The sequence below is a fragment of the Lagenorhynchus albirostris genome, chromosome 11, assembly GCF_949774975.1.
Source record: "Lagenorhynchus albirostris chromosome 11, mLagAlb1.1, whole genome shotgun sequence".
NCBI classification, from domain to species: domain Eukaryota; kingdom Metazoa; phylum Chordata; class Mammalia; order Artiodactyla; family Delphinidae; genus Lagenorhynchus; species Lagenorhynchus albirostris.
The window spans coordinates 61,658,910-61,676,949 of NC_083105.1; the positions used below are offsets into that span (position 1 = coordinate 61,658,910).

At 39.7% G+C, this 18,040-nt stretch overlaps 1 protein-coding gene across 5 annotated transcripts in view; it reads right to left on the minus strand.

The window, feature by feature from the left end:
• The window catches only part of SCN8A (sodium voltage-gated channel alpha subunit 8), a 112,824-nt gene that overhangs the window by 44,247 nt on the left and 50,537 nt on the right, over positions 1–18,040 (minus strand). For 4 of the 5 annotated variants that reach the window (XM_060166190.1, XM_060166188.1, XM_060166191.1 and 1 more), the window contains exons 11-12: positions 10,007–10,369; positions 570–702 (exon numbers count right to left, since the gene is read on the minus strand). In XM_060166190.1, coding sequence (XP_060022173.1) covers positions 570–702; positions 10,007–10,369 — 496 coding nt within the window. Of the gene's footprint in view, positions 1–569; positions 703–9,973; positions 10,370–18,040 lie in introns of all 5 variants that reach the window. The other variant, XM_060166187.1, reaches the window with a different exon arrangement.

Genomic DNA, 18,040 nt, shown 5'->3' on the forward strand with positions numbered 1-18,040 from the left:
CCCCCGGGCACAGAGCGCCAGCGTTAGAGGGGCTTCAGCTTACCTGTTCACTCGTGCAATGTATTTATGGATATATGGGGGTGTTTAAAGCGAGGCAGAATTAGGTATAATCACAATGCACGGTACATTTGTCCTTAAGGGAAAACCAAAAGATCTGTAAGTAGCTAAAAAGGAAAAGAGGAAGGTAAGTTTTGTGGTCGAGGGCAGGAGGGGGGTTTCCATCATTTTCTGTCATCACAGTTCTTCCGTCTCTGTTCCTCTCTGCCTCACGTCACCCTACTGGCTCCTCATGGTGCTGATTACAGAGACTTCTTGAGGTCCTCTAGCTCGCTCTTACGTTGTTCCTTCATACTTCTTACCTATCTGTGTACAGTGCTGGCAGCGGCTTTGAAGTCCTTCCTGGATTCTCCGCATGTAGATCTGAAATGCTGGTTTCTATAACCAGCAGACTCTATTCCTAAAGCTGAGACAATTTTTGCGAAACTCAGCCCAAGGGACTATATTTATATTATCATGCACACTACATATTTATAGCTCAGCAGCTTGGACCAGCATCACAAGGCACATACCTTCTACCAGTGTATTTGTAACAACGCTCAATATACTGTTGATCCTGTCCTTCCGCCCATAGGAGGCCAATTGGTCCATGGAAACTAAGAGAGATCCAGGGCCTTTCTTCTTAATTTCCACCTCGGTTGTAGCCTGAAAAAAACAGCAAGTTGGGTGAGTAAAGTCTTATCAACGTTAAGGCTGGGCCTTAGCGGATATAGTCTAGAGTGAGCGAGAACCTATGCTCTTCCTTAGATCTTTCTACTTTGATCCTACAGTCCTATTCGCCTCAAGGAGTAGAATGAAACGAGTTGGCCATGGATCATCCTTAGTTCTACAGATGACAAGACCAAGTCGTCCAAGTGTGTATAAAATCTACAGTGAACCCAAGAGTCTGGCTGGGATCCAAATACATCATCTGCTCCATGTACGCAGAGTAGAAAGACCAGATCCCCTGGGAAAATGCCATCAGAAGCAGACCCTCCTGTCCTCCTCGCATATCCACAGCATTTGGCTAGAATTGGACCACATGATAAAATAAGTCAAATTCACCTGTACGTGAAATTTCATGAAGGGCCAGGGGCCTGATCACACTGAGTATTACAGACACGGTTTCCTTCACTTGTAGGAGCACCATCATTCTACCAAACTGTCACTTCCAAATGTCAAAACTGGGCCTAACTGAACGTTAGCAAGTGGAAGTTCTACTCCAAATCTCCTCCAAGCCACTGCAAACGAGAGTGGTAGGTTTTGCCATCTTAATTAAACACATTGCCTCATATGTCTTGTTACATTTATCTTGTTTTTTACATTTTTATTTTATGAGTTAACCTGAAATTTTCGAATTCCCAACCGAATAAAAAGGGCAGAAAACACCATCAGACTGTTAAACAAAATATTTTTTACACGCACCACCTTGGGCGATACCAGTATGGTAGATTACGGCAAAGGGTTTCTGAATGTCCCTAGCTTGCGCTGTTTGTGCCAACCTGAATATTCTACATCAGATCAGGCTTAATGGGGTGGCTTAAAACCTAGCTTTCTAGTTAACCATGCTGTACTGTAACACGTCAACCATATAAACTTAGCTGCTCCTTCCATGTGAAGGTAAGAGGACGGAGACAGTCACCACAGGACAGGGAAGACATGTGTTTGTATGAAGCTAGAGAAGTATCTGTCTGATCAGTGACAGTAAGTTTTGAAAAGAAAATAATCATCTCTGGAGAGTTACATCAGAAAGCCTTTCTATTCTTACATATATTTAGATTTTAAGAACTGTACTGAAGAAAGTTCCGGGCAGATTACAATTTATCCCATCATGGTGTTTTATCAAATAGTTCCACTGATTCAGAGATTTGGTTTACCTTAGGGTTTTGTTTGTTTTGTTTTGTCTGTCTGGCAGAGCTACAGAAGAAATGGAAAAGAAAAAGAACTGGTTTCCTTGGGAATTCCTGGATGCATTACTATATAAGCATCTGTATTTGTAAGACTGACTTAACCATTAGCTCAGGTCATGATACAGTATATTTCTTTGAGAAATCACTTTGTGCTACAATTCCCAGCCTGATATTCATGACCTTTAATAAATGAGATTAAACTACTATATTTTAAAAATGACAGGACTTCCCTGGTAGCGCAGTGGTTAAGAATCCGCCTGCCAGTGCAGGGGACACGGGTCCAAGCCCCGGTCCGGGAAGATCCCACATGCCGCGGAGCAACTAAGTCCGAGCGCCGCAACTACTGAGCCTGTGCTCTGGAGCCTGCGAGCCACAACTACTGAGTCCACGTGCCACAACTACTGAAGCCCGCGTGCCTAGAGCCTGTGCTCCACATCAAAGAGAAGCCACCGCAATGAGAAGCCTGCACACCGCAACGAAGAGTAGCCCCCACTCATTGCAACTAGAGAAAGCCCGCGTGCAGCAACGAAGACCCAACGCAGCCAAAAATAAATTCAAATAAATAAATAAATAAATTTATTTTAAAAAATGACAATCATCTAAAAATAAACACAGAAGTCCCAATACAATGGACATTCTTATTTCTGACATTTATTAATTCTAGATTTTTATTGAACTGCCCTTCTGCAAATCTACAATAGATAGATTTTATAATGCTGACCCCCGAGGTACTGGGAGATCTAATGGACTGGCTGGTTTATCAAAGAAGGATGAAACTGCACTTAATATGGCTTTGGTATTAGTGTAGCTTACTGTCTTTTGGGCATGCTGGATGTAATAAGATATAAATTCTTCAGGCTTTAATAACACCAACCTTAAAAAACAAAATTAATGAAAATGCTATCTAAAAAGACCTAGTCAAATCATTATATTATCATTTGTTGATACCTATTCAAAAGATAAAACAATTTTTAGCTTGGATAAAAAAATCCACAAAAATTAAAGAAAAATTTATCCCCAAACTTAATATTAAGATGGAACAATTACTATTTATCTCTTTCTAGGTAAAATGAAAGTAAACTGTAGCAGGGCTATGTGGAGACAACTTCTGAAATATTAAAATTTGTTCCATAATCCATAATGTGTTATAGAACTATAATCTATACTGTACAATTGCTTAACTTTTAAAAAAGAAACAAATGAAAGAAGATGCTGAGAAATGAACATTTCAAAGCCCATACTTAGGAAATTCTAGAAGGTAAAAAGAGAAATCCATTAATTATCTTTTTACAAAGGCAAGAGCATTTAGCATAGATCTAAATAACTGGTTCCATCAAATGTCTTGGTAATAATAAGATATCCAGAAAAATTCCCACATATTTGTAAATGAAACAACAGACTTCTAAAGATCTGTGAATCAAAGAGGTTTGCACAGGGAAATTTAAAAAATACTTTAACTGATGACAATGAAAACACAATACATCAAGATTTATGGGATGAAGCTAAAGAAATTGTTAGAGAAAATTTTACAGCTTAAAAAAGATATAAGATCAATGCTCGAAGCTTCTGCCTTAAGAAACTAGAAAAAGAGGATCAAATTAAGCCATAGGTTAAGTATATGAAAGGAAATAATAAGAATGGAAATTAATGAATTAGTCAATGGACAAACAATAGACAATCAAAAAAGGTCAAATGATGGTTCTTTAAAAAGATTAATAAAATTGATAATTCCCCAGGCAAGACTGATCAAGGAAAAAAAATAGAGAAAACACAAATTATAATTTTCAGGAGTGAAAAAACAGGATATCACTATAAATCCTATAGACGTTATTAAGATAATAAGGATATGTTGTGAATAACTTTATGCCATTTCATCTTGGATGAAACAGACAAACATATCCAAACACAACTTATAAAAACTGACATAAGAAGAAATAGAAAATCTAAATAGCTCATATTAATTCAAGAAATTATAATAAAAAATCTTATCACAAAGAGAACTCTAGGCCCAGATGGGGCTCCATAAGTGAATTCTATCAAATGTTTATGGAAGAAATAATACTAATTTTATACAAATTCTTTCAGAAAACAGAGGTTAAGAGAATACTTCTCAACTTCTTTTATAAAGCGAACATAACCCTGATACTAAACCTGACAAGAACATTACAAGAAAAGAAAATTAGAGATCAGTATCCCCCACCAACAGAGACGTGAAATCCTTAACAAAATATGAGTAAACAGAATCCAGCAATATATACAAAGGACACTACATCATGACCAACAGAGTTTATCCCAGGAAAGCAAGGTTAATTTAATACTAGGAAAAAAGTCAGTGTTATTCATCATGCTAACAGAATAAAGGAGAAAAACCATATGATCATCTCACAGATGCAGAAAAAGAACATTTAACAAAATTCAACACCTCTGCATAAAAATAAAATTCCTCAGCAAGCCACAAATACAATGTAGCAGTTTCAGTCTGACAAAGATCATCTAGGAAACCTATAGCCAACACCATGCTTCTTGGTGAAACATTAAATCCTCTTCCTCTAATACTGGAAACAAGGAAGGATGTATGCTTTCATCAAGTCTATTCCATTTTGTATCTAAAGTCTTAGCTAGTGCAATAAAGCAGGAAAAGTAAATGAAGAGCATAAAGATTGCAGTTGCTGTTACTCACAGAAAATATTACTGTGCATGTAGGAAACACTATGGAATTTACCCAAAAAACCCAAACAACAAAAAACCCTCCAAGGCTAATAGAACCAATACATTAATTTATCAAGGTCATGAGATATAAGGTTAATATACAAAAATCAACTGTATTTCTATATTCTGGCAACAAATAATTGAAAATAAAAATTTTAATTATACCTTTTACAATAGTATCAAAAAATATCAAATACCAAGCAAAAAAAATCTAATGAAAGATGTCTAAGACCCCCACTAAAAACTATACAACTTTGCTGAGAGAAACTTGAGAAGACTTAAATCAATGGAGAAATGTACCACATTCATAGTTTGGAAGACTCAATATAATTAACATGTCCATTCTCCCCAAAGTGATCTATAGATTCAGTACAATCACTACCAAAATTCTGTGTTTTCTGAAAACACATATACATATATTTATGTACAAATTTTTGTGTGAACACCTGTTTTCCTGGGTATATACCTATGAGTAGAATCTCTGCATCATCTGATAACCCTATGTTTAACTTCATGAGGAGCTGCCAACCTGTTTTCCAAAGTGTCTGTACTATTTCACTTTCCAACCAGTAATGTTGGCTATTGTTTCTTGTGTCAGACTATGACCAGTTGAAGGGAAGAAAACCTGGAGCAGACTCTTCATCGTCACCCCTTCCACCTAGAATCTGCTTGGGATTCTGTGAGGTATGTCTCTACTATTGGTTCAGCTGCCCAATTCTCATCACCTGGAAGGTGGGAAGGAGGTGTCTTCCTCCAAGCATGCTGAGACCCAAGGACCAGAGGAAAGATCACATACTCATTCTCTCCCCTCCCTTGTTTCTTGGGGTCATCTTTTGCGGGGGCGGGAGATGAAGGTGTATATTTTTATTTGTTTCGTTTTCTTTCATTTTGTTGGGGAGGGAGGAGGAGAACTAACAACTTTTTAAAGTCAGGAGCCTCTCTGCCTTGTAAAAATTCAGCCCCTAAGGAGCCTTGGTGCAAAACTATCAGTAACAGAGGAAGCCATTGAGAACCTTAATTACTTTAAACCCAATACAAATTTATTGCATTTCTCTTAACTCAAACACAAAGTTTATTAGGCCACTGACTTCCAACCTCCTAAATTGTAGCTGTCCTTCTCAAAGAGATATTCTACCATGTCTGCAGATGGCAGGTTCTGCCCACATTTCTATAGATCTATCCAAGGAATCTCAACTTGTTATTGATTCTGAACTGCTTTCACATGGAAATACATAACTGGCAACTTACCAGCCAGTCACCTTTCTTGGGACTAAAATTTAGAGCATTTTAGAAGTGGGCTTAGGACCCAGCCATTTATCTCCTGTTTCAAGCCTTTCTAAAATTTTTGCAGTATTCTGCTTTAAAATACTGTACAATAATTTATCCTTCTCAAAGGATCTTTGGAATCTTAGAAGAAATCCGACCCTCTCCAAGTCAAGCAATTCAGCAGAAATCCCACTGTCTACTTCTCAGGCTACAAAGGCCAAAAAAGTATAGGGAAAGGAATGGAAACTGGCTTTCTGAATACCAAGGATGGGCCAAGTAATATGCTTCACATTTTATAAATGTTATTACATTTAATCTTCAAATAGCCCTATAACAACGGTCCTTTTTATCTCTTTTTTACAGATAAGGAAATGGGCTTAGAGATGCTAATTTTTCAGGATCACCTGAGTAAATAAAGAACCCGGGCTTCGTAGTTAGCATAGCATAATGGTTAGTGGCTAACGCTGTGGAGTTTGATTGTCTGGATTCAAATCCTAACTCTACTGCTTACTGTGCAATCTTGGACAAGTTGCTTTATTTCTCTAAGCCTTGGTTTCCTCCTCGTAAAATGCACACAATAGTAGTATCTAACTCAGAGGGCAGGAGCTGTGAGCATGAAATGAGATAATGCTTTGCATTTACAACATGATTTCTGAGTTATGTGCGTTTTTGGATGGTCAGTGGCACCTGCTTCCTTTACGAGTGAAGAGCAATGATTTTCCAGCACAGAGATGAAGACATGGGGAAAGTCCCCTTATCCTCTGCTTCAGCAAAACGCAAAAGTTCTCAAACTATCCAAAAATTATCACCACTCAATCACAACTGAATAATTAATGAAGATGTGAAATAGTTTTTGATGAGATTCTAATGAGGTGATGTCTGGATGTCTTTTTTTCATAGGGAATATCATATTTCTTAATTTGAGCCTAAAGAAAAAAAAATACAGATGTGGCATAGCCCAAGCATTAATGTTGTGTGAGATCAGCTTATGCACCATCAATGGCTCCTACACCAGTCCATAAAGCATGAGTATGTAACTGGAAGCACTCTGATGGTTCAGGCAAGGACAAGTTCATCTGTAGCTGCAGACGCATCCAAAATGTTTTGACAGTGAGAATCGCTATCTTCTCACCCAAAGAGGTATAATAATTGCTCACTTGGCCCAGGCTGCATATAACATTATGAATATATTAATTCCTTCTAAGAGAAATGACTTTTCCTACTTCCCAAATAAGCAGTCAGGAAGTTCTCTTGGTGTCAGGAAGACCTTGGTTCCATTTCCACAAGTCACTAAGTCTCTGAGTCTATCTGTTGATTGGATAAAACCACCTACTGAATGGGGAAGTTATAAGAATTAAATGAGATCATACATATAAAGGTGCTTAGTAGCATAGTGTCATCAGAACTCAGTCTATGGCAGCTATAAGTATTAGGCCCATTGCAGAAAACTAGAAAGAACAGAAAAATGTTAAGGAAGGGAAAAAAAGTCACTCATAATTTCCCCTTCCAAAGGCAGCTACTGTTAACTTTTAGTCAGTCATCTTTTTTCTATATGCAGTTTGTCTTTATATAGATGATATCATACCACACAAACTATATGCATTCTGTTATTGTTTTGTTTTGTCTTTTTGGCCTATTAATGTAACTTAGATATTTCCCCACACCATCAACAAGTAGGAGGTGCTTCTTTATGGTTTCTAACAAAATAATTTTTCCTCGTTATGAAGCCCTTGGGAATGATACAGTCCTACCTACCTCATCTTCCTGCCACTTTGGGATCTGACCTCTTGGCCTTGGGAATCCTCAGGTCGGTCACCATCATCACTTGGGGCCACTGCAAAGCATCTCCTAAGTGCTTACAGGGTGTTGAGTGTGCGGGACCCCCAAAACCCCAAAGGCAGCGTTCTGTCAGCCACAACGTAAGGCAGCGCAGACAGCCTTACATTCCACAGCCATCTGCTCAACTGCCTCTCAGATTTATCTCCCACACAATATAACAGAAGCTGCTAAAAAAACAAAAACAAAACCCGCAAACCCGCTCAGCTGCCTTTAAGCTGAAGTTCAAGCTCCTTCTTCCTGGATACCTTTTCTAATACCTTCTCTTCAAAGAAAAAGCAAGATATATTATTTCGCTTCAATATTTTTTAAAACTGCTAGGATATCAAAATTTACTTTCGTTTTCAACATCTGAATTATGCCCACTGTACTGTCCAGGCTGATCCACCCCTCATTCTCCATTGATATCATCTCTTGTTTTATTAGAGAACATAATTATCTATCTAATTACGGAGCCAAAAAATTTACATCTAGACATAGAACCAGTGAAGATCAAAAAATTATATTTCAAGTGAAGACAGTCATTCATAACATTTATTCTAGCCAACTACCTAGCTTGCAGGGGCTTTGGAGACACCGTTTGTTATCATTATTGTTCCTATTACGCTTGATCTGAAACAAACAGTTCTCCAGAAGAGCAGTGGCCACGTGACTAGGCGGAGAAGACATGAAAATTAACTGAGAAGCAGAAGACTGAGGTTTCTGAAAGGTCTGTCAGTGATGAGCTGTGTAACCCCAAGGAGTACAAACTCACTGAGCCTGTTTCCCCATCTCAAAAACGGGAATAATCAGCTCCATTTTGTCAGCCTTATGGAATTTTTATTCGAAACAAATAAAGCATGCAGAAGTAATGTGTACCTTGTAAAGAGCTACACAAACATAAGGGGGAAAACATTTTGCTTTTAAATAAAAAGTCAGGAAGAGGAAGGACAACGTCAAATATCCTAACTGTCTTTTGAATTTAGGACAGTCAACAACTGTCCTAAAGTGCTAAAAACAGATCATTCTGAATAATTCCATCCTTGATTGTCCAATTTCCCTCCACACATGCATCATGCTAATGAAAGGGCTGGCTATCTTCATGCTGTGTTAGAGGAAACCGAAGTGTTGCAACAAAACAGACCGACATGCTATCTCAAGAAGCTGAGACCGGCTAAGGAGGGACTGAGGAAAGTTAAGGAACTAGAGGTAGAAAGGATTAGGATCACTAAGGTTATAAGAATTTAAAACTAGAAAAAAAGGTATAAACAGCTTAGAATCTAAAGAAATGTTAAGGGATGGCTTTTCCCAAAGAGGCGAGCCATTATCCTAGCCCCTAGACAAGCGATTTTGTGAAGCTATGATATACAGCTCCTCCAGAGCTTGACATTTGATTACATTTAAAATTCATCTTTCACTTCCCTTTTCCTTCCTCCCCCATATACCATGTGTTCTTGCCCTGACCACCTACCTTCCCCTCCTTCGATTTATTTCCATCTCAATCCCTTTTAAATGTCTAGGTCCAGTTCCCCACTGGTTTCCTTAACCTCTCCTTGCCTGGCTCTCCCAGTGCCTACTTCCTACCCTCAGTATCACCCATGCACATTCCTCTTTGGAAAAAGAGGAAAAATCACATCTCACTCTTGTAGAGAAGACTAAGAAAATTATTCAAAGCTATGTTACTTTTTTTTTTTTTAAATAGGAAGACAAGAGCTTTAAATTCCAAGTTGTTTCCCTACGAGGAGGGAGGACGTAGGGGGAGAGAAGCAATGATAGTTCCAAACCCGCTCAGACTTGGGTCACTGGTGACGGCAGAGGCCCTTCTCATTCCATCCGGGCAGGATCCTCTGGCCAGAGGCATTCAGTCAAAGCAGGTGTGGGGAGGAAAAGAGATAAGCAGGCAGAGACGTGCAGAGATGGAGAGAGAGAAAAAGGGATAAAATAAAGGGAAGAGTTGATGGGGAAAGGGCCAGAGTCAGAAACAAGAAAGGAAGATGGGGGAAAATGGAGCAAGGAATAAAGTAAAAGGGAAAACAGGGCGAGTAAAAGAGGAGGGTGAAGAGAGAAATAGGAACAAACCAGGAGGGAGAAAACAGAAGTGGTGGGGGGCAGAGACACGAGTTGGGATGGAGCGTGGAAGAGAGACCGGGTGGAAGGGACAGAGCAGGGAGAGAAGAGAGGAAGGGAGTGGGAGAGAAGGCCATGCCTAGCCTCGGTCTACTTTTTTACTTCCTTACACTGTCATCAGTAGCTGCCTTATCTATTTTCACCTCTGGCAGGAGACGCCCGCTGATGTGGGAGCCGGGGCCGCCGATGAGGGACACCACACCGTTGCAGTCCACCGTGCTGTTGCGCTTGACGCTGCGCCGCAGGCTGGGGAATATGCGCGAGGAGCGGCTGCCCTGGCTGTAGCCGCTGTAGCCGCTGTAGCTGCTGCGGCGCTCGCGGGCTCGGATGGGGATGAAGAGCGAGTCCCGGCGGCCCTCACTCTCCTCCACCGTGCTGTGCTCGTCGTCCGCAAACTCGTTCTCGGAGCCCGGGTCCCGGAACCGCCCAGGCCCCCTGAAGCTGAAGATGCTGCTTTTGCTGTTGTGGCGGGACAGGAATGGGGAGCCCGGAATGCTGAGCAGTGACTGTAGGGGCAGGAAGAGAGAGAGACAGAGAGAGAGGCATGAGACAGGAAGGGGACCCCGCAGAGGCTGAACAAAGGCTGTCAGCTTCCCCAGTCTGGCCCCATCCTTGCATTCCTGTTCATCGGAACACAGGTGTTTCCAGAAAGCACTTCGGGATGTCGAATTTCTACTGCTTTTCAACACCCATCATTACTCACTTCTCCTTGCCCCATAACCTTGCTATACACCTGTCTTTGACCTGTTAACCGTTCACAAGTTCTATTCACTGTTCACCCATGTATTGAAAGGATGCTTTTATCTCATGCTCTGTGTATTGAATCACCAGGAAATACATTCAGTGTCTATTTCTCATTACTACGAGCTCACCTGGAGTGTGCCTTTAATCTACCAAGTTAGATTCTATGCCACACTGGGCAAAAGGAGAGAATTTAAAAGTGCCCAGTCACTTGCCACTCTCTCAATGGGTACCACATGCCCTAGAGGCTAAGAACTATGCCAATAGTTTTTTAGTTCAGTTGAAAATGGTATGTCCCCTCCTCCTCCATTTTAAAGTCAACGTTTTTTTCATGAGAAGTTTTAAGTATTTGTAAATTATATAATTCCCAGCATTGACATTTTAAAGTCAAACTTGTATTTATCACTTAGAAATTTTTCATCTTTTTCTCCTTCAGCTCATACTTCCATTCCACCTGCCCTAGAGAATTTTATGCTAATGTATATTTTTATGCTTTAATGCATTTTACTGATCACCTTTCAATACTTTTCGGTAACAAAAAATTATAAATAAACTACTTAAAATTAAAAGAAAATTCTCCTGTGACCATGAGTCTCCAAGAAATTTAAAAAATTCTCCTGGATTGTGTTTTTATTACAATTCTCATTAATACGATTGATCACAAATATATTCTACATTTTATAAGTAATTACTAAGCTTAAAAAGAAAATTTTATTAAAATATATCTCAGTGAGATGAATTTTTTTTTCCAATTAGTGTTTTGGTGTTTAAATATTTGTAGATAGTATTATTTATTATTAGAATCAAACATGGCTCAACAGAAACCCCTCTCTCCCTTCTAATATTATTTAGGTTTTAAGTGCTGAGAAACCTTACTCATGTAAATGGTACCTTGGAACAGAAGAATATTGTTATAAACAGTAATGTCACTCAATTCTTTGAACTCCTTCTAAGTTATACGCCAAAATTGCATAGTAAGCTATCAGCAAAATGTATCTTAATGCTCTATCAGCTGACAATTAAATCAAGTCCTCTTTCAATTGTGTTGAAAGCAAAGAACTGAAAACCACCCAACTTGCCAAAGGACTTGTACCCAGTTGATAGAAGTATTCCACTTCCTGATTCCTGAGGATATCAAAAGGGCCTTATTTATTATTAACTAATAATTATATCGGTACCTCTTACAGGGGTTATTCTTTGACTTTAAAGGAACCATATTTAACCCAACAGAAAAGGCTGGAATAACCAAAATATTGTCAATTTCTACACATCACTGCCAACATTAGTTTTTTAATAAAATGATGTTATCACATGCTTTAAAGATATTTTCATCAAAACCTTAAAGCCACAGACTTAGCTCATTTAATTTACAAAAATGCCCACCATATGATCTAATTAGCAAAGCCAGTCCCCAATGTCAAAGCAATTGGCCAAATCAGACTTATTTTCATTGGGAAAAGTATGACTTCATTTTTAATTTTTAATAAATGTATTAATATGTATCCCAGTGACATCCATCTTGCTCCTGAACTTAAAACATCCCATTGCCCCTGATTATAACTCTATATTTCACTCTTATTACAAGTATATAAGAGATAGGTAAATTCAGAAAGCCTTACAATGGGTTTGTTTCCTAGGTTAAAGAAAACTTTTTAGACCCTAATATTTTCAACTGTCCCTTTGTTTCGCACCTCCAAAGATTTTTATATCTTAGGGCAATACACCACTTAGGATTTGGGATGAGAGAGAGATATGCCTTCCTTTTGTAAAGTGGGAGAAGGCTGACTGTGAAAAGAAAAGTGGAAAAGAACTGGTGTGACTTTGGACCACAGGCCTCTCCCTAGGCGTAGGAAAATGTAACTTAAAGATCTGGAAATCAGGTTCCTTAAAACTGTGCTTAGAAAGTCTTCAAGTACCCTGAGGGGATGCAATCCCAGTTTGAGGACCTCTGCTCTAAGAGAACAAAACCTGACAGACAACTGACCTCAGACAATCCTCCTTGCTACCCTGAGATACTCAGTTTGCCCAATTATGGCTTTGAAGGAATTTCAAAGTAACTTTTAGCTATATAAGATTTTTGCCTTAGAGTTTAGGCCTTACCCTTCTGGTAAAATGATTCCACTGTGAAAGTTCTTTGTGGGCCAGGACTCTGCCAATATAGTATACATATTAAAAGTGCTAAATAAACATTTTAAAATAATACTTTTGATGATAACCCTGGAATGGCTGTAGGGCTCCTCTTTAATATTTCTGCCCATATCTTTTTTTACCTAGAACTCCACTTCTAGTTCTAGACTCAAAATGATCCCAGTTCCATTCTCTTCCTGTAATGTACAAAGCCCCCATGCCCAGGTGGGTACATCTTTTTGGATATTTCTAGTTTTATCATACTTCATTCTCTAACCTGTATCTCCCTTGTTATGTAGTCTCTTCTTGTGGTGGCTTGAAGCAACTCACAAATCTCTGAGATAATAAATGAATTTGATTACTGGAAACTGCATCAAGAAAACCACTTATCACAGATCATTTTACACAAATGTTACTGTTAAATACATACTATATGCTGTATGTAGACCTCTAAAAAAATAGGGTTCAGGTATGCAGCATCTCTGACCCCTTTCCTGATCACTCTGACTTGTTCTGCTCTTCTGCCTCATCCCTGCACCAGAGAGGAGGAGCTGCATGGGTTAGATTCTAGAATGTTCACTGGGTCTCATTTATGAGTGGAGGGTGTCACTGTGTATTAAAAGGGCACATACATGGCCATGTTCCTTCTCCATGCTGTTGAGCTGGTAGAGGGGTCAGCGCCTCCTCCAGCTTATTGCTTGCTATTCCTCATTTCACATACATGTTCGGGCACCCTCACTGATTCATTCCCCTGAACCATTCACAGATCAATGCTAGTATATAATCTGCTACTGGCTTGCAATGAGACAGTAAAAACCTGAGAGAAGCATTTAGAAATTTTAATAGCAAGTAGGCATTTTTACAACATCCAAGAATGTGATAATTTTTCTAGAAGTTTACTGCAATTATATTTTACAAGAGTATCATTCATGAAGAAATGGGAAAGACAAAAACTGGTCCTTCGCTACAGATAGTTTGAGAAACACTTCTCTAAATAATGTGGCTGGCCAGAAGATTTGTTAAGTGTTAGAACGTACCTATGAGTTTTGGTTTCTTTCTTTCTTTTTTTTTTTTAATATTTATTTATTTAGGCTGTGCTGGGTCTTAGTTGCAGCATGCGGGATCTGGTTCCCCGATCAGGGATCGAACCCAGGGCCCCTGCCTTGGGAGCATGGAGTCTCACCCACTGGACCACCAGGGAAGTCCCACCTATGATTTTGTTTTAATCAGGTATGGTAAGGTGACAGACACAGAGATAACTGCCTTTGGTTCATTACTTACAGTTCCCAAAATAAGGGGGCATGGCATGCCGCACCATGTCATGCCAGGCCACACAGGGCCTCACGGGGGGTGGGGGTGGGTACGAGGGTCAGTCAGGAGGCAGGAGGAGCGAGGGGAAAAGCCTGGCCCAGAGCCTTTGCTGTGGAAGGGATGGGTGAGGCAGAGCAGGCACATTGGAACAAGTTTAAAATTGGATAGTTTGAATAATTTCAAACAGGTTCTGGGCTATAGGAATGGTCCTGGCTCTGGAGTGATTTAGGGCACGGGAAATATCGGCTGGGTGTGTGTATTAGATACCAGGAGGTTGGGGATAAGGGTCTGGGACTGGTTGATCTGCACATGAAAGGCACACTTCCTGGCAAGTTGTTTGCTCTCTCTAGGAATTAAACTAGCGCCAAGAGGGGCAGCTCCTCCCAGCCAGCAAGGCTCCTAACGTGTCAAAGCCCCATAAAATACAGAAAATAAAAAACTGCCTCCCTTCTCACCGCAAGCTTCCCTGGACTGAATCTGTGATTTTCACAAGGCCGACGTTGGGTGCTGACCCTACCTACTATATTAGGTCCCCGTATTAGGAAAGAGGTTTGATTTTTATTTGATAAATGATCATTAAATACCTGTTGTGTGCTAAGTGATGTGGATATAGTGGTGAACAAGACATATAACATGGACCCTGACCTCTCGAAACCTGCAGCCTAGTAGGAAATATTATGTACTACATGAGGAAATACTATATACTATATTAGATCTCATATAGTATATAATACCTGACTATTCTTAACTGATAGGAAAGTGAGAGGAAGTGATAGAAAGATAATGACCAATTCAGTGACCCAGGAACACTTAGGAATCAGGATCCTGAGACAATACACACTAAAAGGAAACAGTTTATCTATTATCCTTTAATTCTTTGTTCCATTCTTGGCAAAAGAGTTGACTGCAATAAATGTGGAAGGGGAAAAGATGAACTTGTCCCATTTCTCCTTGTACCCCTTGTATCTAATCCTGATCTAGCCAGTTCCCTAAGGAGACATATCCTGAGGGTAGCCCCTGACCCCCCAGTCTCAATTTTCCCGGACTGGAGGGTTTTAGTTATGACTCAGGACCTGTGGCTCTATTAACTCCTGGGATCCAGGCTAGTTTATGAGATAGGTCCTGTTTTCAAAATCTTTCCTGTCAACAAACCAGGAGCTTCTGGTCCTTTCCAGGCAGTCACATCACAGCTAACTAAAAATACTCCCTTAGATCTAGGTGTTTGCTTGGGAGAATAGCTCTGGGGTGCTCTTGGTTAGAGGGAGGAGCCCTCACACTACACAGAAAAATTAATTGGGAATTTCAGGGCATCCATGTCAGCTGTTTACTGGGATAAGGCTTAACAATGACTGGGATGTTTAGAATGTAATAAATTGATGATTTAAATGTCCTACTTCCATGCCATATTTCACCTTTTCTTCACTTTTTCTTTCCAACACAGCAGCTGGTTCTTAAAATGTGGTCTGGGAACTCCTGGGGTCCTTGTGACCCTTTTATGGGGCGGGGGGGGTCACAAGATTAAAACTACTTCATAATAATACTAAGATGATGTCTGCCTTTATCACTCTCATTTTCTCACAGGCATACAGTAGACTCTGTGAGCCTGACAGTTTCACAGAATTTAAAGACTTTTCTTATGAGCTTGATAGAGATAATAATATACGTGATTTTTTAATATTGTGTGTCAGTACTTCGAAGATCTGCATAACTCAGTGAACCAGTATTTCCCAAATGGTCAACGTAAGATGCCACAAGTCATTCATGAGTTAAAGACCTATAGTGCAAAATACAGCAAAGGATTTTAATGTAACAGTACCAAGTTACTGATACAGTTTCAGCGTCCACATTGCAACTAACCATTTAAAAATCTACCATTATCCAGTTTTGGAAAAGCATCAAAGAAGAATATTCACAATTATCTAAAAAGGCTGTTAAAATATTTCTCCCTTTTCCAACTACATCTGTATGAAACTAGATTTTCTTTAAATACTTCAACCAAAGAAACATACATCGCAAGAGACTGAATACAGGTATATTCCAGCTATCTTCTACTAATCACAGATTAAAGAGATTCGCAAAGATGTAAACAGTACCACTTTTTACACTAATTTTTTTTTGATCTGGAAAACAGTTTATTTTTTCAAAAATATGTATGATCTGTGTTAAACATATAATGGGGTTATCATTATTATTTTAAATAAATCAGTAAACAAACATTTTAAAATTTCTTAATTATAATTTCTAACACAATAAATTGAAAGCACATTTAAAAAAAGCTCTTTGGGGTCCTCAATAATTCTTAAAGATATAAAGCCCAAAAAGTTTGAGAACTGCTGCAATAGAATAATTAAAATACTTTGCAAAAATGAACTCAACCTAATACTTGTTTTCACCTAAACCCTAAAAACACAGCAGTAATTTTACAGAGAAACAGGTAGGAGACAGGTTGGGCAGATGTCTCGAGAGGATCTCAGCAGATCTGAAATACAGGAAACTGACATTCACTTGAACTGTGCGGTGGGAAAACTGAAGCCAGTCGCCACAGACGACCAGGTACGTGTGGAGGTGAGTGAGGAGGGGGTGGCTAGAGACTGCAGTACAAGGCTTATAGTCAGGAGCCCCCGGTTCAAATCTTGCCTGCAACACCTACTAGCTATATAACCTTAAATAAATTAGTAAATCTCCCTAGGGCTCAGTTTCCGCAACCATTCCTCCAGATAAAATCAGAGAAACTGCAGGAGAGTCCTGGGACAAAGAGTATTACTACTGTGTGGGGCTTCTAAGCAAGTCTTGGCAGTCAGCCACGGACTCTAGGAATCCACAGTTTTTCTCAAATGGGGAGATTAGAGGAAGTGAACATTTTCATGCAAAGCAGGACATCTCAGAAGCCCAGCTTTATTTCTGAGCTAGGGAGCAATCAGTGCAACTCTGTGCTGAAGCCTATGGATTAATCAGAGCCCATTCAATAGCAAAGTGTTAATGGTACTAAGGTATTCATTAACTAGCTCAGGATGGCTCTCAAGACAAGGGCTGGATTACAACAAAGCTACAATCACAGTTTTCCCCCAGAAGAGACTGAACTAGGAGAAAGGTGAGGTGAAGGTGAGACAGAGATGGTTCCAGGCCATAAAGGAGTCCCAGAAGGGGTTAAGTCAGATTTATAAAAGTTCTTCATTCATTTTTCCAACAAATATCTGAATGGGCATAGAAGCAGACCTTGACTTTAGGATTTTATCTGAGAGAGGAGAGGATATGAACATTCGTAAATATAAAACCACATACAGTAAAAAGCAACATGCAAAGAGGTATGTATAAACATAATGGAAAGGTGAAATGATAATTTCCAATTGGGGGTGGGATGGAGGAGGGTCAGGGAAGGTTTCTTGAGAAAAGGATGTGTAGAATAAATACAATGTGGACAATTCAGAAATGGAAAAAACAGGGCATCTTAGAGAGGCTGTTTCTGGAGCAAAACAGAGGGTAGAAAAGAAGCATCGTGTATGAGAAGCATCTAGTAGTTCACTGTGGTGTAAGTATAGGGTGCTTGAAGGGGCACAGGGACTGGAGACTGAAGAGGGAGTCTGCATCGGGGAGGGCGAGTGCTATGAATTCCACCCCAAAGGGGAGTTCCCTCTCCCATTCTTCTTAGTAACTACTCTAAACTGTCACTATTGTCTTCAAGCTCCCGAATCAACCTCTCAAACCCTTTGATAAGATTTTTAATTTCCTACATTATTGAAAACTAGAGACCGACAGGTGCCATCTCTCTCCACTTCCTACTCCCCATCTACAAACTTGCCCACACACACCCACCTCTCTTGTGCTGGCGTCTTTGGGGGGGACAAGGTACCCCCTTTCCTGTTAGAGGCTACGCTTATTTTCACATCTCCCAAGACTGTTCTACTTTCTTTTCTGTTCTACTCCATTTTTACTTCCAACCCTCCTTCTTCTGGATTTCCTCTCCAACAGATTATAAAAATGCTTATTTTTGGGCTTCC